Source organism: Acanthochromis polyacanthus, chromosome 2, assembly GCF_021347895.1.
Source record: "Acanthochromis polyacanthus isolate Apoly-LR-REF ecotype Palm Island chromosome 2, KAUST_Apoly_ChrSc, whole genome shotgun sequence".
Taxonomy (NCBI): domain Eukaryota; kingdom Metazoa; phylum Chordata; class Actinopteri; family Pomacentridae; genus Acanthochromis; species Acanthochromis polyacanthus.
The window spans coordinates 16,897,957-16,920,754 of record NC_067114.1 but is presented as its reverse complement, the minus strand read 5'-3'; the positions used below and the strand labels follow the sequence as shown (position 1 = coordinate 16,920,754).

Below are 22,798 nucleotides of genomic sequence, written 5' to 3'. Positions count from 1 at the left end.
TTTATGCTGGACATTTGGGCATGTTTATATCTACATAAACCTCTCTCTGAAATCAGGCATCACATGAAAGGCTAAAGTGCTGCTATTAACTATGAGCTGGAACTACTGAAGCTCAACACTGGATGTCTGATATCTGAGGCCCGACAGGACAAGGTCGTAGCAACTAGTGAAGGATAATTAGAGGCTTGTAGCTCCTTTCGGTGGCCGCCTGCAGACTTCAGACAGTCACTTCATCCGTCCTTCGAACAACACTCGGCACACTGACACACGCTGAGACAATCACTCAACGCAAGAAGTATTCGAGCTTTGCCATATTTATCAAAGAGCAGTCATCAAAAATAAGACATTCTACATACATTCATCAGAAAATAACCTTTGTTTCAGATGGTGGTTGCCATAAATTTAATTAAACAAGTATATTAACATGTCCCACATCAAGTTTAACATCTGCAAACCGCTGCAAGTTTTTTTCTTTCACAATATACAACATTTTCATGGCAGACAGCAACAGTCCAAATCTGCTAACAGTGTTGTCTTTCACAGAACCCCCCCCCCCAAGTCAAGTGTAATTTTAAGACTATGGCATAGGCAGTCAGATCAAATGTATTCGAGAGACACTTAAAAAGTCAAAATGAACATTATTCTTTAGGATTTATTTATGAACTTTATTTGGAACATAGCAAAAGTCTATATACAGATTTAGCAGTAGAAATATATTTCCACTGGGTTGGTTTGCTTTTCTTCTTAAATAGAAAAAACAGCAGGCCTTGAATTTTTAAAAGTAAACACCACAAAAAAATTTAAAATATAAGGAAAAAGTAAATAAAACCTCTTGATCAGGGGCAAGTTCAGTTTAGTCTGTCTAGTTTTATTAACGGGAACTTCTAAAAACCTCACTTTGATTGATTTCCTTTGTGCCATTCTGTGCCCTTAGAATCAAGCCGGGGAACGTCGCAAAATGTCCAACACAAAATGGCCACAAATACAATACCAAGTGAAATCAAATCAGTATGAGAGGGATATGTAAACTCCAAAAATATAGTCCTCTTTCTCACACTGCTATCCACCAGTGTGCCCCAAAAATATACTTTGCTGCCTACGCTGCTTTCATTATCCTGCAGGGAAGTCAATATACAAGCTGCAGCGCTCTGAGGCATTTGAGGAAACAGAACCATCATGAGATTAGGCATACGTTTTAATTTGACAGCTCATGACTGAGTTGGTTCAGATCTTCAGGTGGCTGTCTGAGGTTCACTGGTTAAAACCACCACCAACCTCCTTACAGTCTCTTCCGCCGGGTGACGGGTTTTGTGAAAACCGTGTCCATAACACGTTTGCGGCGAAGGTTCATGCTGGTGGTCGGGACCTCTCCGTCCTTAGTCCTCCTCTGTGCTCGGGGCAACGGATCAGCTGGACTGGGCAGGGGTGAGAGCAGGTCTACCTCTGCTATGGGAGGTGGCTCCGAAACAGATTTGGATCTGAAGATTATGGGAAAGAAAAAGATCATCATGGGTACTTTTTAGCTCGGCTTGTGAGAGTAAATTGTGATTGTAAAGACACACAATAAGCATACAAAACAAAGTTTTAGGGGAACACTAAACCTTTATTCATGTAAAAACAAAACATTGTGTAGCCATGTTTAAAATTCAGCAGTTCTTGGCAGTGATTTTAGTGTAGGAAGGGTCTGTCTTACTTGGCTGTTCGTTGGCCTGTTCTGGTTTTAGGAACACCAGCTGCTTTCTCCACTTGCACAGGTTCGGAGGCAACCTCATCCTTCAAAAAAACGAAAAAGGTGATGTTAAAAACAAAAAAACCTTCTTCAAAAAATCTTTTTTCATTATTTGTCCCTCCATTTCTACAACATTATTAGTAATTTAAACCCTGAGATACAGCTTGTGTCTTTTCAGAGCAGTGTTCAGGCTCCTCTGTCTGTGCTTTGTCAAACATCTTTCAAAAGTTCATCATAATATAGAGATGTAACAACATGACCACAGATAAATATACATTTAAAAAATCCACTTAAAAAATAACATTTTATGCTTTGATTCTAAGATTATACCATTTCTTAAAAGTGTTTTCCAGGATTAAAAAATTAAATTTAAAAAAAATCAACTTTGCGCATAGCTAGTAATGAAACTCAAACTTATGGTGTTGCAAGTTCAAACAGCTGACCTTTAGACTACATATGCTAAATATAAAAAAAAACAAAAACCTAGCCCTCATTAAAAGTGTGAGCCCTGTAAGTAGAAGCTCTTACCGGAGGAGCAACATCTTGGACTCTTCTTCTGCTGCGAGTGACAGGTGCTGCAGACTCTTCACCTGGGCCAAGAGACTCTGTTTTACGGGCTGAAACACACAGACACAACAAAGGGTTATAGCCGGCCTGGATACATGGATGAGTGGTTAAATATGAGTGAATCAACACTCAGCTCACCTCTTGTCCTTCTACGTGAGGGGGAGTAGATGAATGAATGCTCGCCTGGACTAGACTCATCGTCTTCAGGTTCAGGGGCCAGGTCTTTGACAGGAGGCAGAGATTGAGCCTCCTCCACTGAGGACTTGCTACTCCTCTTGCTGGTTCTCAACGTCTTTGTAACGGTTGCACCACCTACATTTAAGAGATTACACTTTTAACAAATCCACATCCATTTTTAATTCTTTTCTTCATTGTACAAATCTAAAAAAAAAAAAAAATCCACATATTACAGCTAAATCACCACTATAAAGAGTTTTTATGTTATCTTTCAGTATAAATTTGATCCCCTTCCGATAAGATCTGCGATTCTGACATAAAACTGAAGACTATATCAATTTTAACTAAGTTCCACTCACTCCCATACAGTGCTATTTTAACTTTAACGTGTCCTTTTGCATACCCTTCAGCTTCTGTTCCTCGTCCTGAAGTCTCTTGATGAGGGCGTCTGCCACGGGGGTTTCAGAATCGACCTCCAACGGTGAGTCCAACAGAGGAAGATCTTCCTCGGGGTGATCCCAAAGTTTGCTTCTAGTTGGGCGACGGGAGTTGGTTCGACTAGTATTTCTGCTAAGTTCAGGCTCGAGCTGATCTTCACTTTCTTTTATGTCCTCGGTAATTGTCTCTCCTCTCTTCTTCCTTACACTCTGAGGAAGGGATACAGGAACCAGTTTCACCTGGGAGTGTCAAATGTTATTAATGAATGGCGGATGGTTCATGGTTTCAATGTGAATTATGGAACAATGTATAGGGCATGCATGACAATAAGGAATGAAAAAAAAGCATTTTATGAAATGTCTCTTGGACATCAGGTGATGGTGAACAAAATTATTTATGTAACTTTTTATTATTCTTGGTGTTGAAGAAATTCATGCTTTTGTTACCTGCAACAACTTCCATCCTATTTATAATCAGTATTTTGTTAAACAAAGACAGCGTTTTGAATCCTTACTTGTGGGTATAGATTTAGGTTAATCCGGTTGGACAGTCGAGATGTTCTACCAGGGCTGGAAAGTCGCTTCTCCTCCTTCAGCTGAGCAGGCAGAGTTTCTGATGGTTCTATCTTTGTCTTTCTGGTGCTGCGTTTCACAGGGGAGGCAAAGACCTCATCTTGTTCTTCTGTCACGGTCTCAAGCGGTGTTGCCACCACCTCACTGCTATTCAGTATCCTTCGGCTGGACCTCCTAGGAGTGTTTACCTGAGTGGTCCTGCGTCTGGCCGGGGTGGGAGTCTTGGAGCCTGTTCGTTGACTGACTTTTTTGTCAGAGATCTCCTCCTCTTGGTCCTTCTCTTTTATTTCATTCTCTGGAGCTGCAGACACCTCCTCAGTGCCACTTTGGGCCCTTTGGCTGGTCCTTGTTGCTCTTCCCTTAAGGGGGTGTCCGGCTGGAGAAGAAGCCTTGGAAGTTGATGCAACTGAGGTATCATTATCCATGGCCTCCATCTCTTCAGTCTCATCTTTAGGAGGGTCTGGCAGAGCATTGCGGGTACTTCTTCGAGGTGTGCTGGCTTGGACTTTGGTTTCCTTGACCCGTTTACCTTTTCTCAGTGTACGACTGGGAGAGGCAGGGACCAGAGTGCTTGTTTCCTCTACATCTCCATCCTGCTCTGGCTCCTCTGCTTCTTCTGGTAGGGGGGAGACAAACGTAACTGTCCTCCTCCCTCTTGTTGTCCTCTGTGTTGGGGTTGAAGGAACCTTCTTCTTTTGAGAAGAGGGAGTCTCTGGTACAGGCTGTTCTTCTGGCTGACTATTTGAGCTCAAAACCTGCTTCACGGGGGTGTTGTAACCTCTTCTATATTTCCTCGGTCTTCCCCTTACTCTCTTTTGCGATTGCTCCTCAGTCTTAATTTCTACACTGTTCTCTTCCTTTTCAGCCTCTTCTGCTTCTAGCAGCTCCCCCACAGCAGGCTCTGGCTCTGCACTGGGGGCAACCTCTGTGTCTATATTAACAAGGCCATTCTCCTCCAGCTCCTTTTCCGGCTCTTTCGACTCCTCCGGCTCCTGTGATTCCTGGAGCTCCTGCAGCTCTTCCGGCTCCTGCAGCTCCTCAGCAGGTGATAGTTTGTCCTCCTCCATCATCTCCTGATCAGCAGGTTGAGTTTTTGCCACAGAGTCTTTTTCATCCACGGCCGCTGGGAGTTCTCCTACTGGAGTCATTTCAGAGACTGAATGAGCAGAGGACTCATGATCGCCAGCTAACAGCACTAACTCTGCATCATCTCTCTCCTGCTCTGTTGCAATGTATTCAGTCTGTAGTTCAGTTTCAAGTTTTATGAGTTCGGACTCCATCGGTCCATCGACATCATTTCCATCTAAGGTGTCCATCTCTTTCCCGTTGTCCTCTTGTAGAGCTTCTCCAGACTGGAGATCATCTTGGTCAGCTGTGGCCAAAAGAAGAATCTCAGGTTTAGCCAAAAAGTCGTCACCAGCGTCCGCCACAGGAGAGTGAGCAGAAGGGTCAGAGGACTGCAGATCATTCTCTACAGTTGGCGTGTCTACGTCTCTATCCACGTCCTCATCGATATGTAGCATCAGAGAGAAGTGAGGTTCAGATTGTGGTTCTTCTGTCTCAACGGTTTGCTGAAGATCAGGGAGACCCAGCTCAGCGCCATCGGCCAGACTGTGTTGTCCCTCAACAAGTTCCAAGGGTACCAGGAGAGTGGTAGAAGGTTTGAGCTCCATGTATGATGACCCTTGCTGTACGACTTCATCTGGATCCATCCCTCCACCATCTGCCCCGAGTCTCACCATCACCACCTCACCCTCCATGTCCTCTTCCACCATCTGTAAAAACGCAAACACATACAATGTGGGTCATTTTTGGATAATGTTTAATTATTCAAACTACAGAAGTCCATGTATTTGTCTTGTTTTGTTCTTATCAAAAATGATCACATTTACATAAGATAAAGACTGTTTTGGGACTTAAATCTATGCTTGTTTAAATTATTATGGTAGCTTCTGAATTTTCACTCTGGTGATTCAGGCATTAATTGCTTCGGGACTACTTTTGGTACCTTCATCTCTGTACCGGGTGCGATCAGAGAGAACTCAGCAGCTTCCTGCTCTGACAGTGGTGGCAGGAAGTGTGTATGTTCCTCCTGTACGAAAATTGTACTGGGCTGGAGGGGTGGCAGCCTCCCATTACCCTGGACCTCCTCAATGATCTCCACTTCACTACCAGAGTCCTCTTCCTCCTCCTCCTCCTCCTCCTCCTCCTCCTCCTCCTCCTCCTCCTCCTCCTCATCTTCTTCTTCCTCTTCCTCAGATGCAGAGCTGGAAAGGTCTTCACTATCATTGACACTCACGACAGCTAAACAGAAAAGTAAGAAAATACATGCGAGTAAAACAGTGTTGCACCACTAATAGCATCACTGTTCATTTTCATGTGTGTAGAATCTTCCTCACAGCGGGAGTCGGTGCCAGTTGGCTCGGAGGACGTCACAGAAGCAGTGGATTTTTGGGTGGTGAGCACCGGGGGAGCTTCAGCAGCAGCTGGCTCCTTCTCTTCATCCTCATCTAATGACTCACTGAGACAATATGAGAATAAAAGTTAGATTTAACTTGTCAGTTTACATAAAACTACATAACATATTTACCACTGAAAAAACTCATATCTGAAGCACTGGTGTAATGGTGACTCACTGACAAATGAAGGCTTGTTTAACATGAAGTCCATTATGAACTTATGACCTGAATAGAATAAATGTCACCCACACAATAACTTCCATTCCTTTAAAGCATTCATGTTTAATTTCACAACAGCTACAAACCCTGGTCTGTTTGTTGATTTGTTTCAACTACGAGACGACAAACTACACATTTGGTGTGTTCACTGTTACAATGCAATGTTCAATTACATTTTACACCACAGAGATGTGAGGTGAACTTTAATGAATACACATTTAGCAGTGCAGTGTTATAGCAAAGACTTTTTGTTTCAGAAAACAGCAGAGCACATACCTGTTGAGGGAAGTCTGGATCTGTGATGCATTGTGGATTGAAGTGCGGGTCAGCGGAGGAGACGAATCGGTACCAAACAGGTGTCGCTGTACGAACTCTGTCAGATCTGATGGACAATACAAAACAACAAAGGCATTCAAAAACCGGAATCGTCAGAACCATGATTAGTACCACTGATTCATGATTACAAGTAAATAAAAATCTGGAAACTAACATTGTTCAAATAATACAGAAAAGCATAAATCTTTGTATAAAATCAAGTTATCATAATCTCTGGTAAAATAATGTCTTAAACTAAACTAGTAAGCTCCAGTTTTTCTGAATATCTAACACGGTTTTACCATCTCCCCATAGCATTGTGTATGCATTTAATCATGTATATGAGGTAGTAATATCTTCTAAGTGTTGCAAAAATGACTCTTAAGGATGACCTGTCGATTGCACCATACCTTCTGCTGGTTCATTTGCAGTTTCAGTTGCTTCAGATGGTTCAGGTTGCTCAACCAACTCTGGGATTTCATTGGTCTCTGTTTGGACATCCTGTCCTTCAGCTTTCACTTGAAGATCCTGGGATTCGACTTCAGCGCCACAGTCGGAGCTCTCTGTTACCTGGTGAGCAACTAGTAGCATACGAGATGTTTTAGAGAAGAGTGATGAAAAACAAACTATTATAACAACTTTTTTCTGAAATGTATTTACAGAGCCGAGTGGTTCTGGTGTGAAGAAATCCACCTTCTACGAAAGGTTGTAGAGAAATGTATAGTGCAAATTCTGAAAATTAATTACCCATCTCATGAATAGATATCTCCTCTTGGTCAAGAGCTGCAACATCATCTGGTTTGTTATTTGACTCAACGTCCTCTTCATCCTCCTTCTGAGACTGGACTTCATCTTCCTCATTTTTAGCTGTCTGTTCAAGACCAGTTTCCATTACATCCTCAAATGTTTCCTCATCCTCCACCTCTTCTTCTTCCTTCTCAGCTTCCTCAGGTGTGATGTGGACGGTTTGCTCAGTGGTTAACGAGGGCTTTTCCTCTGGTTCTTCCTTTTCAGTTGGAACTTCAGTCTTTAGTGTTACGACCTCATCATCCTTCTCTGTAGCTCCATCCTCCCCTTGTGGGTCTTCTGAGAGAGGGGCATCGTAGTATTCTAGAGTGGTGTCTGTTGACCGGAGAGATGCCTGACTGGCATCAAAGCTCACACTAAGTTGTGCTTGCATTGCATCTGATGGTTTCGTTTCTACAGTGACTTCATGGATGGAAGAGGATTCGCTCTCAGAGCTCCTCAGCTGTGGTGAGGGAACACCACCTTCTGGAGGTAAGAACTTTACATGAGGTTGTTCTCCTTCCTCATCACCATCTTCTTCCTCTTCTTCAGCGGGCTGTGAGGACCATGATTTACGTGCAGCCTTGGATAGTAGGCTTCCTCTGGTCAGCAGGCTAATCTCACTGTCTGCTGCCATCTACAGAGGAAAACGGTTCCAAAGACAAAATCAAATTTACCAATGAAAGAAACAGGAAAAAATAATCACAAGAGGAACGCATGCTGACAGAGTCCCCAGGGACAGATAAGTTAGAAGCTCGACTGCAGCGTGGTCTGTTCATTTTAGTGGTTTGCTGCACCTTTGTGCATAACATGAAATACAATATCAGTGCACCATATACTGAACTGCTGAAAGAACCAAAGAATCAAGTAGTAAGTACATGTCTGTTAAGATACCAGCCAATACAATAGGTCATTAGGAGCAACTTCATAAAATGCAATACTAAAGGAGAGATTGTATTGTTTGTGTTAGTTACTTAGAGCCAACATGCTTCTCTCAACTTGTGCTTGGTCTTACCCCATTAGTCCATCGGATGCCCTTCTCCGTTTCAGGGGATTCAGCCTCCTCAATGAAGGTGATGCGGCTCTCTTTGCTGCGGAGTGGAGGGGTGATGGAGCGTCCCGGAGAAGCTGAAGGCGTGGCAACGGGTGTTGGCCTCAGGCTGCTGCGCAGGATAGACTGAGGAGTGAAGGCTGAGAACACAGGGCCAGAGGCAGCCAAAGCCCTAGCTCTCTGAGGGGACAAGCACATCAAAAGCATAAATAACAAAATACTACAGTACTTCAGAAGCCACAAAGGGAACTCACAAAAAAAATAACTGAGTAAAAAAAATGTAAAAATAAAAGACACACATGATATTAGGTGTAAATGATAAATAATGTCTTTACTTCAAAACAATGAATTCTACATTTGCATTCTCACCTTGACAACCTGCGGTGTTTGCAGCAAACTGAGTTCAGGCGCTTTGCTGATGCTCTTTGGAGAAACCCAGGAGCTGGGAGGTCTGGGAGGGCTGAGAAGAGGCTGAGGGGTGTGACAGGAGGGATGAACCACCAAGTCCATGAGCCTGGAGCACATTGAAGAGGAGGAATGAATAAAAAGCATGCACAGCATTAAGATGTGGTTTTAATAAAAACTTGACATTCCACAAAATATTCAATGTCTTATGTGTTCACAGAATATTAAAAAGTGGAAATTTAGGTAATTCAATGAGTGTAAAAATGCTATAATAAAATTATTAATCAGAGGTCAAAATCTAAGAAACTACACAGTAACAAACTCTGTAAGTCACAAACTGCAATCATTAGCACTGTACCTTGACTTTCGTTTGGAGGTCAAGCTGATAGGAGTTCCAAGGAAGGGTTCTGGAAGGGCCAGAGAGGAAGGCTTAGGGGTGAGACCCTGAGCATCAGCTGTCCTGGGACTGAGGGAAACAAATGGGAATGAAATTAGGGGGGAAATTCAAGACAAACACTGTAGGTTCTTCAACTTGAGAGGCACTTTATGCATTTTATGCTCACCTCTTGGATGGGGAGGATTGGGGTGTACCTCCCTTGCCTAACCACACCTCCTCAATCTTGGTCAAGACACTGTTGAAAAATCCAGCCCTGGACATCACCTTCTCATTGGCAGAACGCTTGGTGATGGTCGACAGTGGCTGTGGCCGAGAAACTGGAAGACAGTTTGCAAATGTGTTAGTTAGATTTGATAAATATACAAAACATGACTGCAACATAACAAGCAAGTAATTTACACTAGAGTGGTTTACATGATTTCCTACATATAAATGTTTCCATTGAGGTGAATGGTTACAGACATGAATTCAAAGCTCACCTTCTCTGTGGATTGTGTGGGAATGCTGGTAGGGTTTTGCTCTCTCCATCGCCAGTTTCCTCTGAACTCTGGGCAAAACTTTGCCATACTGATCCAGTATAGAATTCCTGGTGTTGGCTCGTTCTTTAAGCTTTGGGTCTCGCTCATTCTACAGGAACAATCCAGAAAGAGAACATGTTGACAATTTTAGGATTGGGGGAAAAAAGTGGCGACAGAAATGTCCTTTTTGGTTGCTGTGACAATTCAGAACATTTGATTGTGAACACTTGAACTGTCATCCTAAATATCACATGAAGCAAAATAATTACAGGGATTATTGGTGTCGTTTTATGCGTGTGTGTTAAACATACCACCAAGTTCATTTTGAGGCTGTGGTTGAGCTGCAGGGCAGGAATGTAGTTTGCCTGCTGAAGGTAATGAACCATTAGTAGTTCTCTGTTCTGGAGACCCCCAGTGCCCTGAAGAAACTTCTCCAAAGATTCCTGAAAAAAAAACAGAACAAATAATTACACAAGGTAAGACAGTGGCAGTGGGAAATAATATTGCAGAAAATTAACAAGTATACCATTGGCAATCTAACCATGCTTCCACTTGTATCTCTACCTGTTCATTGAGGCCCAGGGGCAGTTTGAGCAGCTCCTTGATTAGGCCCAGCTCCTGGCAACTCTCATACATGAAGCCCAGTAGCTCACTCATGTTCAGGCGATTAGAGTGCTGTCGTAATAAGCACCATGCCTCTACGAGACACCTGGAAGACAAGCACAATGTCTGGTTAATCAAAGGTAAAAGAAAATTGCCAGTGTTCTTGAACAACCATTTCTCACCCAAAGAACTTACCTGTTGTGGAGCAGTACAGACAGGCAAAGTTTGGCCTGGGCCGTAGAAGAAATCGGGGGCTTTGTAACATGGAAGTATCGTAGTGCCACTGACTGTTGGCCCTGACACATCAGAGCTTGCAGGACACGCTCATGCTGCCACTCAAAGTGACACTGAGAAGCAGCTGGATGCAAGAGCAGCTCAAATGAACTCTGACAGGGGCACAGAAAATGACATGTTTTGAAAAAAAATTACACAATAATAGTATCATTAAAAAAAGGGCTCAGCAGCAATGTTTTCATATATGAGGTTGCTGAATTTAATGGTTGTGACCTGGAGGAAATCAAGCTAAACAAGACGGCTCACAGAGGCACAAAAGTTCACGTCGTATAAATAGCAGATTTGTGCTATTCAAACTGCTGTGAGTAGAAATACACTTCACTAAGCCCACCAGAGGGAAAAATAAATTACACACATTGTTATGAACAATGAAGTCACTGTCAGTATGGACTGATACATTTGATCAGTTGCATTTTCTTTGAGATAGTTCAATGATAGATGGCAAATGTGTAAATAAATATTTACCTGATGGTCATGATGGTCAAGTAGCCAGAGGCCTTGTACGAGTTTGACCAGTCCGATAGGGATCGCAAAAGCTGTGGGGAAAGACTCCACTGATGTTCCATCTTTATTGGGGAAGGAGTACATGACATCCAGCAACAGGTAAATCACCTGGAACCTCGGGTCAAGGATTACACATGGCTCAAATGAATCTTTGGGACAGTTTAAGATTCTTTATCATGTTACGAACAATATATTCATTATCACTGCGGATCCAAGATTGAAAAATAACTGATCTAACATTAAAAAAGTAACAGTAATTAATGTAAAGTTAAAACAGAAAAATACTGAAACTGTATAGCTTTGCAAATGGGTAGGGCAGGCTGAAGGATACAATTGCATGTTTGGCAGCTTCGTCAATGTTGTCCAGTAGATATATGTCAAGCAAAGCCTGCAGACAAAGAATATGCAATTAATATCCAGTAATTCTAAATAATTAGGGCTGGGAGTTTAATGCATTTCGATTAATTAATTACAGAAAAAAATAACATGTTAAAAAAATGCATTTAATGACACCTTTCTAAGTTCCCTAATTTCTGTCACACCAGTAACACTGATACACACACCAGCCCGATAGGGGGATGTAACGTACCTAAAGTCTGTTTGTCAGCTGCTAAGAAGATGCACAGGACGCACTGAGAGACTTCAGCGCACAAGAAAGTGACGGTTGATGAGACCGTGTTGAACTTGTTGGGCGGAAAGTTTCCTGTTACAATACTTCCCAATGGCAGCTTGGACAAAAACGTGGTTGTGTGCCAATTATACAACAAAGAATTTTCTTATCACCTCAATGGAAAACATGTTGCTGTTGGCACCAGAGCTAGCGTTAGCTACAACGGTCCTGGTAACGACAAACGGTGTAGCCATCCCATAATAGATCATTTTTTAAGACACTGAAAGTGCTTGAGTTTACACAAAGCCTTAAAATATTAAATATAATCACTATATTTGCACTTTGAGTTTGCACTAATCTGTGAATGCAGTGGACAGATGAAAAACGAACAGATAAATATAAATGAAACAGACATTTTTGTTGTTCCACCATGTAAAGAATGACCCATCAAAAATAGCCAGAAAATTTTATTTATTTATTTTTTTGGAATTCAGATATTTTATCATTTTGTATACGATATATTTTTCGTATCACATTTGATACATTGGGCAGTTTTGGTCATTTTTTGCTCACAACAATGTTGATTTTAGAAATGGAAACTAGTTTTGTCCTATTTATTTAACTATTTAACAATCTGATGACATAATAGTTTTAGAAATTCATGTATTAAATTTGTTTGCATATATTTCGGGCACATATGTTTGTAATCTGTGTTTAATATTGCTTTATATAATTTATCTTTTATTGTTGTTAATACAGAGAGTGCCAAACTGATTTTCATTGTTTTTTTTTGTAATAGTGACAATAAAAACCTGCTCTATTTCATTCCAAATATTATACAAATGGTAATATAGGGATAAAGCGCACATATACGTCTGTTCATTGATTCAGTCATCAACCAAAATTTCTTTAAATTGAAAAACTTTGCTTATTGTGTCAAATGTTGCTATTTGACAAAAATGCGAAGAATTAATTACAAAGCCTATAATTACTTTGATTATTTTTTATTACCGTCCCACCACTACAAATAATATAAGTAAATTAAGTAGTGTATACAGTGTACAAAAAAAACTTTAAGAATATAAATCTGAAATCCTTACATGCAGTGTAGGTGGTGGGTACTGCCCTGTTCCGCCTTCATCTCTTTTCCACAGGTTGATCAAACGTTCACCACACTGGTCAACTAAACCGTCAATCATCAGGCAGTCTGCACACCACTTGCCCCTGAGAAGACAGCAAAAGACTGTCAGTTTGTCCCGTTATCAAAGAAAAAGTGAAATGAGGAAATATGAGATGGGCATATGTCATCTTACACATTAAAGTACTGAATTACTCATGTAATTAAGTCATTGTTTGTGAAGATACTGGCTATATCAGGCCTAAAACGGGAATATACGTATGACTGAATTGCTTTCACTACTCACTTGGCCAGCCTGGTCAGCTCCTCTCTGCGTATTGTGTAATAGTTGCTGATGACTGAGTGAGTGTAGAAAGGCCTGGGAATCTGGAGAGCATCTTCATCTGGTGGGGAGAGCAGTTAGAGAGACAGAAAGGGAAATAAAACTGAATATAGATGTAATGAAAAGTTGATCAACTCTTAACGCATTGTATGCTCTGATGACTTTGCAAGTTAAATGAAAAACGGAAACCAATTTGGGCAGGATACTTCACATTTCCACAACTAATTGCTCTTTATTTGCCCAATTAAGCAGATGTCACTGACACGCCAATGTAGCTAATCATGGCATCTGGGCTTTCTTTTCTAGATTGAGGGATTTTACTCAAGCAGAGCATATTTTTAGATTGGTATACTATACTCTTCACATAGTTATTACTGCAGCGGTAACTGCTCTCAAATTGCTTCTTCAGTGACAATGAGAGGGCGGGTTTTGTGTTGTTTCAATTAATGGTGTCTTCTGATGAATGAGATTGTGTGTGCCAGCATCGCATTACCTGATCCCTCAGGGAGGAGACCGGTGCGACAGAACCACAGGACCACCTGAGCATACTTGGAGATCAGACTGGACACCACGTTCTTGTTCATCAGACCTACAAGACCTACATAACAAACAATAAAACGAGAGCTTATTACTGACCACAAATGGCAAAAAACAATAACACAGCAGCCTTTGATTTACTAGAACAAACACTACAATTCAGAGTGTATAAAGCCATAAACCTATGACGCACTAGATATCTTTTTAATGAAATCAATACACAGTAGTGATTTAAAAAAAAAAAAAGGGAATCAAAACAATGTCTATGTGCCGACTGAACTCGTTTCAGTGACACCACAGGGAAATATAAAACCTGTATGTGTGACCGCATCTGTGTAGACATCTCACCTTTCTGTGTGAGCTCCTGGGCTTCACTGAGCAGACAGTGGAAGATGGCACTGAGGTTACTGAGCAGCCTCTGACTGTGCTGTAGCAGCTGCATGGTCTGAGGGTCAGTGAAGTTGGAGGAGCTGTCAAACAGCGGTGCACCTAAGGAACAAGCACACACAGGGATACATGGTATAATGTATATATACATTAATACATTGAGGAGAACTTGCAAACAGCAGCATTGAAATTGGGTATTTCACATAAGGAGTTGTCATCAGTTAGGTCAAGAATAATTTATGATATTGGCAAAGGGAAAAGCAACCATTTTCTACCCTTAATAAGGTTAATTAATATTATACTGTCAACGTCTACATTATCATAAACCTGAACGAGATCACCTGCCTAATTTCAGTTTGATCAACGATAACAAACCTACACCTAAAGCTACAAAAGGAAAAAGTAACAAGAAAATGATCCAGCAAAAGATTTTTTTTTAAACTCCTGTCCTGTAGAAGCAGCTTTCTAACAGTGTGTGTCTAATTAAACATACAGATGCCATCCAGTTCCTCCTTGGTCTGGACTACTTTGTTCCACGCCCAGTCCAGTATGTAGCGCAGGTTCAGTGCAGATCCTGGTTGTTCTGTTGAAGAACAGAATTTGAATAGTTAGAGTTGACTGCAAGGCATGCAGCTGTGCGTGTACGTAGAAGAGCTTGGCATGGATTTAGTTGTGCATACACATGTACTATGCATGATGAGGCCAAAAAGAAAACTCACCACATATTTACAGGCAAGTCTGCAGTATGTTTGGAAGAGCAGAGGAAACACTAACAACTATTCCAAGTGTGACTCCTTACCTTCTGCTGTCCACTGCTTGATACAGCCAGTGATTAATCCCAAAGAACTGGTCTCCAACGCTGTTGACAAGATGGCATCAAGCTGCTCCTCCTAAAGGCCAACACAAAGTTGCATGCACAAAAATGATCAAAAATTCTGAATAAATATTGTTCTTATTCCTGGTCACAATGAAACATTTACTTGACTGTGTATTAAAACAGGGACTAAAACAGCTTTGAGAACGGTGGCTTTGGAAGTGGCTCTGAAGGACATAGTATTTGCCAAGTGTGTGCCTGTACCTGAGTGAGGCTGGATGCCTGGGTGTCAGACAGACGAGATGAGAGGAGGCCGGACATAAGGCAGTGAGAGTAGCTAGTGGAGATGACATCACTGGAACAAGGAGCGGCTTTCTTCAAAAAACTCAGAGTCTGGTTGTATAGACAAAGATGAAGTGCTGATCAGTGTAAAATAAGCTTACCTGACATTCAGTTTTTACAAATTAAAATCACATCTGAATGGTAAATATTAGCTTAATAAGCATTACGTCATCCTAAGCTTGTTTAAACACAAGATACACAGGGAATAGGCTATACCCCAATGAAAGAAAGCTGTAAGTAAACTAATACACACACGGTATGTTGTTCTTCTTTGCATGTTTAAACGTTAACAAATGCACTTCTTCTAACCATGTAGATTAAATGCTAAGAATTAACCATGAGGTAAAATTTTGGTGATAAACAAATTAACAAAAGAAGCATGCCTCTTTCTGATAACCAGAGCAGGTTAAGTGCACAATTCCAGAGTTGAGCAAGCAGGTAGCATCTGAAAAACAAAGGAAGGAAGAAAAAACACAATCAACCTCATTTGTAATACTGTATTTCAATGAGAGCCCTGACCCCATTTGCACAACAAATACTGCAGTAGAGACACAATAGAGCAATACAGACAGACTAGAGGGATACACAGGGGAAAAAACAAACCAGGAAGATAATTCAGTTTTAAACCGTTTGTTGTCTCTCCGTATCAAACGTACCAAAGTTATATGTGGTGGGGTTGAAGTATTGTTCTGGTGGGGGGCAGGTGAAGGGCATGCCCCTGCTCAGGCTGCGTTCATGTACCACCACATCGAGGAGGACATGGGGAGAAACCATCTGCACCACTGAGTCCAGAGACCAAGCTGCCAAGTAAGGACAATTCTGCAAAGACTCTCCCGTTCTGACGAAAACAAAGAAATGCACAAAAATAGTGTTAAATGAAATCAAGCAACTGATACAATAAATTCACAATGAGCACTTAAATAGATCCATTACTTGGGGTTACAGAAATACTAACACCATTATAAAAGGAAAAACACATTTAGAAGGACCTACATAAAATGTCTGTCAGTATTCTTCATTTTAAAGCATATTCATTTTCAACTGAGGACACGTTTTCAGCCAAAGTACTGTGGAAATGCATGAGTGAAATTTGGTAATGCATCCAAGTGAAGGACTCAAGACACTGTACCGTAATGAGTCTGGCATTTGTGCGTGGTACCAACGGTTGATGTCAAAGACTCCAACGTAGGTAGACGGAGTTCCCTGACCGTACGCCTTGACTTGCCAGCTGAAGATAGATAGGCTGGTGTCTGGAGATGCAACTGAAAAGGTGAAGAGGTGTGGAAAGAAAGAAAGAAAGAAAGAAAGAAAGAAGAAAGAAAGAAAGAAAGAAAGAAAGAAAGGGCATTAGAAGACGTGATTGTGAAACCAAAAGCATGTAAGACAACAGAGACAAAGTAGATATGGACAAATAATCCTCAAAATCTCTCACAACATATTGGTATCTTCCACAGAAAGTCTCAGTAGATGCAGGCTAACCTTCATTCATGCTGTCATCCCGGTCAGGATGGTGTCTGAATTTCTCGATAGTCTGGCAACTCAGCAGGCGGGTATTTGTGGTCTGGGCCCTGAGAGGGAAAGCTGTGCCACATAAATCCTGACTGTAACGTTCTTCACAATACTCCAGACCCTGTGTGAGAGTACGACAAAGAGGGGAGTATAAATGCACTGTACATTTGCTGGGAGCTGCACAGAAAAGGACTCATAATTGTAAGGAACAGTAAATAATGTGTGTTATGTATGCACTGCAGACCTCATAGAGGATCTTCCCAGAAGCTAAACACTTTCTTTCACTGAAGGCCAGCTGAAGCAGGTGGAGGCTGACTGTATCTCCCTCACTGTGTGGGAGTAAAGGGAGAGAGAGGAAAGATAAGAACTTTGGGAGAAAAAAAACACGCGCGCACACACACACGTGCACATTTTGCCTGAAAGCAGTATATGGAAATCCAGATAGTATGAACGCTTGTATTTAAACTCAAACCGAGGTACAGTCAAGACTTACAGGTCCTGAGAGGACTGGACAGCCCAGAGGTAGCAGCAGTTCCTGGGATCATTTTCTGGCTCCTGGAAGGTGAAGGCATGCACAGGCACCCTGCCTCCCTCTAACTGTGAGTGGTATCTAAGAATGAACCATCAAACAAAAATTCACATATTTATGGTGATTTTTGAAGAAATTAAAAATGTACCCGTTAATGCTGTTCATACAATTACAATATTATATGTTGCCTCTGGTTTAAAAAAAAGTCAAGAGCCATACACTTCCTACCGTCTTTCCAGCTACTTTAATTCACCAGAAAATAAATGGATTTTTGCAGTCTTGTCAGCAATAACACATTTCACCTTTGGGAATACACAGTAGTAATACAGTTTGATCATATTTCCCAGGAAAGGCTATCCAAGACTGAAGCCCACACATTTTCCACAATTTCACACAATATAAAAGTCAGAGAAGATATAATGACTCACTCCTTCTTCAGAGACTTCATGTTCCACAGCTGTAAGTATCCATCAGAAAATCCCACTGCCAGCTGGTTGGTCCTGGAGATGTACTGCAGAGCTGTGGCTCCAACTCCAGTGGGTCCATTCAGCTGGAGACAAAGATGTCTGCCCTGTCTGGTGCTGACCTCTCTAAGCCTGGGAATTTCTGCTGGAGATTTGGTGACTACCTGCAGGTCTGCAAACAGACAGTTAGCATAAAAAGAGAGATGGTTTCAGAAAAACACAGCAAGATAAATCCTCATTAATGATCTACAATGGATCTGTGCGTGTTAATATAATTTCATAATGCTTAAAACATATGGTTAGCAGATTAAGGGAAACATGTTCCTCACCTGAAGCCTCGAGTTCACTTTGACTGCAGGACAGATCATCGAGACAGAGGTCCACAAGCAGAACGTGACCAAGATCTGTGACTACGACAGCAATGCCAAAAAACCACCGCAAACTCTGGTGGAGGTGTTGAGTTGAAGTGCTGGCTCCACCATAACTCACTAATGGCTCAATAGCTGTAATCTAGATGAGAAAAGCAGTTGAAAGGAGAAAAGTTCCAGTTGTGACATTGCAGATAAAATTATTTTACTTTTTGTAGCTTGTAAATAGTTTGCCAAATTTTGGTTTACTGTCCTCAGATAAGTGCTTTACAAAGCCGATTCTAAATGTGAAAATATGACTGAGAAGCTGGTAAGCCACCTCTTTAAGATGAAGTTTTTCATAACCACATTTTTTTATTTTTCATGCTCCATTTGAATACTTCCTGACAAAAATCTGCTAGGGAGAGATGACTAAAAACTAGCAAAAGATCAATGCCCGTATGGAAAATATAGAGCTGACTGTTAACTGAAAACAAAAATTGTGTAGGCTGCAATTTCTGCCAAAAGAGGTGCTACTGTGAGTAGACAGAGTTCATAAAGGTGTGAATGAATGATTTTATTTTACTATACCCTGATATTGTACAATATTAAAATAAACTGAACTTTGCCATAAATGTTAGATTTATTACTATTAACACAATTAGAACATCTGGATTTGAGGCTTATGCTTATCATTCTGTATTGGACATCTCGACTAATAAAGTGAAGAAGAGACACAACTCACCCTGCCTGGTATAACCACAGCTTTGACCACCCTCGACAATCCCAGGTCATAAAGACACAGAACGCTACCTTCTGCTTCCTCTAAGCCAATCAGCAATCCAGACCTAGTAAAAAATTAACCAGTGACAGAGCTCACGTTTCATATATGCTCAGCACTGTCATTATTATATAATCAACAATCAAATTTCAAACAAAATGTGTAAACACATCTAATATATCTGACACTTATCCAGGTACACTCATTGCATGTTCAAATAGCTGTTCACACTTCATTAGTTTCAACTAATAACCAACAGTGAACCAAAGCACTGACCGTTTTAGCCAGCTGAAGTCCCTGGCAGCAAGAACACTGGGTGGATGCTCCCCTCCGCCACTGAAGCAGTACGCAGACAGTCGTTCACCTGTCACCGCATGGACAACCTCCAGATGGGGTCCACAGGCAAGCCAGGCCAACCCACTGCGACCTTCATATGCAGACAAAGAAAGAAACGGTGTGTCAAAATCTAGAGTTACGTTTTTTGGAAATCACACAGCTCAAGAGCTGGAAGTTTCAATAAAGAAACAGTTTAGCAAATCACAACAAAATGAGCTACAACAAACTCTGGCTAAACACAGCAGACATACAAAGCAAATTGTGTACTCATAAATGCATATTTGAGTCCAAGCCAAAGATATTCAGTGTTCATATCTGTGTTGCTGTCTTAGTCACTGTCTGACTTGCTATGTAAACTGTACAGTTACCACTTGCTCCTCTGGTTATTCTACATTCACTAATATATTAGTTGAAAGAACATGCTGAAGTTATTCTTAAATCAGGTAAACCATTAAATAACATGGAGTAAAGTTTTTCAGCAGTGCTCACAATGGTATTGGTTGCATTAGTTCTTAAACTGACCTAATAACTAGTAAACAATGAAACAAAATAATGAATGAAAAGTTAGCTAGATATTTCTTTATAGTTAATTATTATTTTCTTATGAAGGGAACAGTGGCAGTGTGATTTAAATCTTGCATTTGTCATCACAAACAGAGGTAACAAAACAAGCATATATGACAATTGAAATGGCTAATCTAGAAACATGCTTACCAACAGTGAACCTCCCATGAAGAACGGAGTCTAGGGTGATCTCATCCTCCCCCAGAGCATCTATAGTCACTCCGGAGAAAGGCAGCAGGCTGCTGGTGACTTGGGCAGTCAGGTCATGCATTGTTTACTGTATTTAAAGAAGGAAAAAAAAAAGGATATTTTACTCTTCACCAATATTCCCCTTAAAATTCTGTTACATTATTGCTAAAGCTATATGGCAGAAAATAGCATTTTATTCCCTCAATATCCTCCTATCTGACACTTGTTCACTAATTAAACATCGCAAGTCAAATTAAAATGATAAAATGACAGTACGTCAAAGACTTGCTCCAAATCCTTCCTACCCAGTTGGATTTGTTTGCTCTGCCTGGTTTTAGAGTACAAAAGAGGTCTTTCTTTCAAACCACAGCTGTACCCCAGTTGTCAGGGAACATGCTGTCAGCAACCTTGCTGACAACTGGGGCTGAAACTGAGTTTGCTTTCTAATCAACAAAACACAACATAAGGCTGTATGTGTGCTAGCAGATGTGTGTGTTCTGGCTGTGATTTCTGATAAGGTACTTTAGTAAAAAAGAATTAGAATCATCAATAAGACAGCTCCCTAAACGCCTTTCCTCATTCTCTCTGCAGACAAACTGATACTACCAATAGACAACAATACTGTATACATACATTTAATAATATTTACATTTTTATTATATCTTTAGAGAAAGATCAGTGGATCAAAGGGTTTAAATTTTGTTTATAAAATTTCTGCTTGTTAAGTTCACATCAGTATTCACTGAAATATGAAATAAATTAAATAAATTGTTTTTCTTCAATGTAGATTTGCTAATTCAAGTTTGCAAATGTTTATGCTATTCTATGACCTTGTCAGAACACCAGTGTGGCAACAAGATAATATTATCTATAGGTATATAGCGTACACAGCGGTGCTGGCAGAAATGTTCCGTTTTAGTGTGCAAAATTGGACCCAATACTGCCCTCTGTGACTATAAAGTAAAACACAGTGAATTCAAGTGAACTCCCGCGCAACAAACCTGTCACTATGCAGCCACATGCCATGACATGAGCTGGAACATGGAAACATATGACTGCAAACACAACAAGACTAATCTATACACTTAAAAGCATTGCAACAGAGACAACTGATAAAGGCAAACACTTTACAGCAGTGAATCTATCGATTAAAAGAGTGTCTCCAGTATCACCAGATACAACATGTAGCGCTCACATGTGTCAACAATTGCAAAGTTTGCAACGTCTCAACACATTTTAAACGTTCACAACTTCTTGGATCCCATAAATAACACCACAGTCTATTGTGAAGCGCAAGTGACAAAGCATATGTATTTAAACGGCGTTTAAGTGGCTAATCTATCTTGTTCGTTAGCGTGTGCAGAGCAAAGATTAGCCTCGTAAGCTGCCCTTGTCAACGTTGAGCTAACTTGGCTCAATGTAAACAAACAATTAATGGCTTTTTGGTACAATGTAATGCACAGGCGTGTTAAACAAGAACCACAGCAGCAACAGATAAAAAATATGCTAACGTTACTTAGAGTTGGAGAAGGACGTGGTAACTGTCCTACACTTTTCACTTAGCTACATTAGCAGGCTACCCAGTTAGCTTGCAAGGTCACGTAGGGTTACAGTTTATTCGATTTTACCGTTAAAGTTAAGCTAACTAGCCTAACGTTAGCTAAATGTATAAGCGAGCATTCGGATGATAGCAAATGAGAATTATAAAGTCAAATTGTTACATCAGTGACACAACAACCGAAGTGCAACGCCGAAGAACATTAAACATTATAATTAATTTAATAGCTCTTAAAGGCAGAGTCTGGGTGGCTAGCTAGACTAGCCCGGGCTCCATCGCTACTTTCGCTAATGTAGCTAACTTGAAGCATAGTGTGCCGCATGTACCTGACTAACATTACGGTTGTTTATTTCAACCTGACAACCCCGAGTGACATATCAGCAGAAACATCATGCTTCTATTTCTCGATCAACAGCCACAACTCTTGTCTTTCCTTGAATCTGAGAATTTAGGTAGACAAATGCAATTTGGTGAACTAGCTAGAACAGTTCAAACGTTACGCCAGGCAACACAGATAGCTGGTAGCTTCTGACAACGTCACAGCACAGTCAATCCTCCGCTGTTACGAATAACGCTCTTACGGTAAACCTTCTTGGGGATTTATTCAGCATTAGTGAATTCAGTGAGCTGGGTAAGCCCCGTTAGCTCTTTCCTTGCGGCGCTGGAAAACGTGATGCAATGTGCCGTTAGCTGCTACCAACGTTACCCTACCTGTCCGAGGATGTTGACGGCTTTATCAGAGCCACGACTGTTATGGTTCCCTTGACGAATCTCCCGATTCCTTCCTTCCTCTGTCATAATCCGCTCCTTTTCAAAGCGCTACTCATACGGAGAGCAATCTGGTAGATTCAACTGATTGACAAGCAGGAAAGGTCCCTCTTACTTCAGGCTTCCACAACGCAAAGCGCCATTTCCATAGTCTGAAAGTGCTCCATGCTCCACTTCTTCACCATCATTGACTCTGGCAGAGTACATGGAGCCGAGGATGCTTACTGACCCCTGGTGTTTAGGAGTAATTTCTGCTACAACAATAACGCTATAAACGCATACGTATATGCCAGTACTGTTGGTGTTCATGCTACTTATTAACTCCATAGTCTCTCTAAGCTCAAACTCCAGCATCATAGTCCGTAGTACTCTTTAAGTGGTTGCTGCAGAGCTGGTGGACTTTATATAGGTGACCAGATCCTATAGGGTGCCTCTTACTTACTTAAAGGCCTGCAACATCAGTGGTTTGCAATCCACATTGTTGAAAAGACAGGCCAAGTGAAAAGAACTTTTTCTTTCTAAAAAAACACAAACTTTACTACAACAATTTTGGTTTGTTTGTGCACACA

At 41.0% G+C, this 22,798-nt stretch overlaps 1 protein-coding gene across 2 annotated transcripts; it reads right to left on the bottom strand.

Annotated features, from left to right (window-relative positions):
- Positions 1 to 296: 296 nt before the first annotated feature.
- ahctf1 (AT hook containing transcription factor 1) lies at positions 297 to 22,431 on the bottom strand. Of its 2 annotated transcripts, none has more exons than XM_022208761.2 (40): positions 22,173 to 22,431; positions 19,865 to 19,991; positions 19,091 to 19,241; positions 18,779 to 18,881; positions 18,016 to 18,196; positions 17,651 to 17,858; positions 17,187 to 17,303; positions 16,938 to 17,022; positions 16,664 to 16,814; positions 16,314 to 16,446; positions 15,841 to 16,022; positions 15,568 to 15,629; positions 15,107 to 15,235; positions 14,828 to 14,918; positions 14,522 to 14,611; positions 13,990 to 14,130; positions 13,598 to 13,702; positions 13,069 to 13,165; positions 12,745 to 12,868; positions 11,366 to 11,422; positions 10,996 to 11,142; positions 10,432 to 10,622; positions 10,198 to 10,342; positions 9,945 to 10,076; positions 9,595 to 9,742; positions 9,282 to 9,432; positions 9,077 to 9,184; positions 8,683 to 8,827; positions 8,278 to 8,493; positions 7,224 to 7,899; positions 6,887 to 7,057; positions 6,438 to 6,543; positions 5,883 to 6,004; positions 5,492 to 5,787; positions 3,426 to 5,258; positions 2,877 to 3,150; positions 2,435 to 2,608; positions 2,258 to 2,346; positions 1,694 to 1,773; positions 297 to 1,478 (listed from the first exon to the last, which is right to left on the bottom strand). In XM_022208761.2, the coding sequence occupies exons 2-40, from the start codon at positions 19,983 to 19,985 to the stop codon at positions 1,280 to 1,282; spliced, it is 7,731 nt and encodes a 2,576-aa protein (XP_022064453.2). In that variant the 5' UTR covers positions 19,986 to 19,991; positions 22,173 to 22,431; the 3' UTR covers positions 297 to 1,279. The 2 variants fall into 2 exon arrangements, with proteins under 2 accessions (XP_022064453.2, XP_022064454.2); XM_022208762.2 differs by having other exon boundaries at positions 2,877 to 3,120; positions 22,173 to 22,430.
- Positions 22,432 to 22,798: the final 367 nt, after the last annotated feature.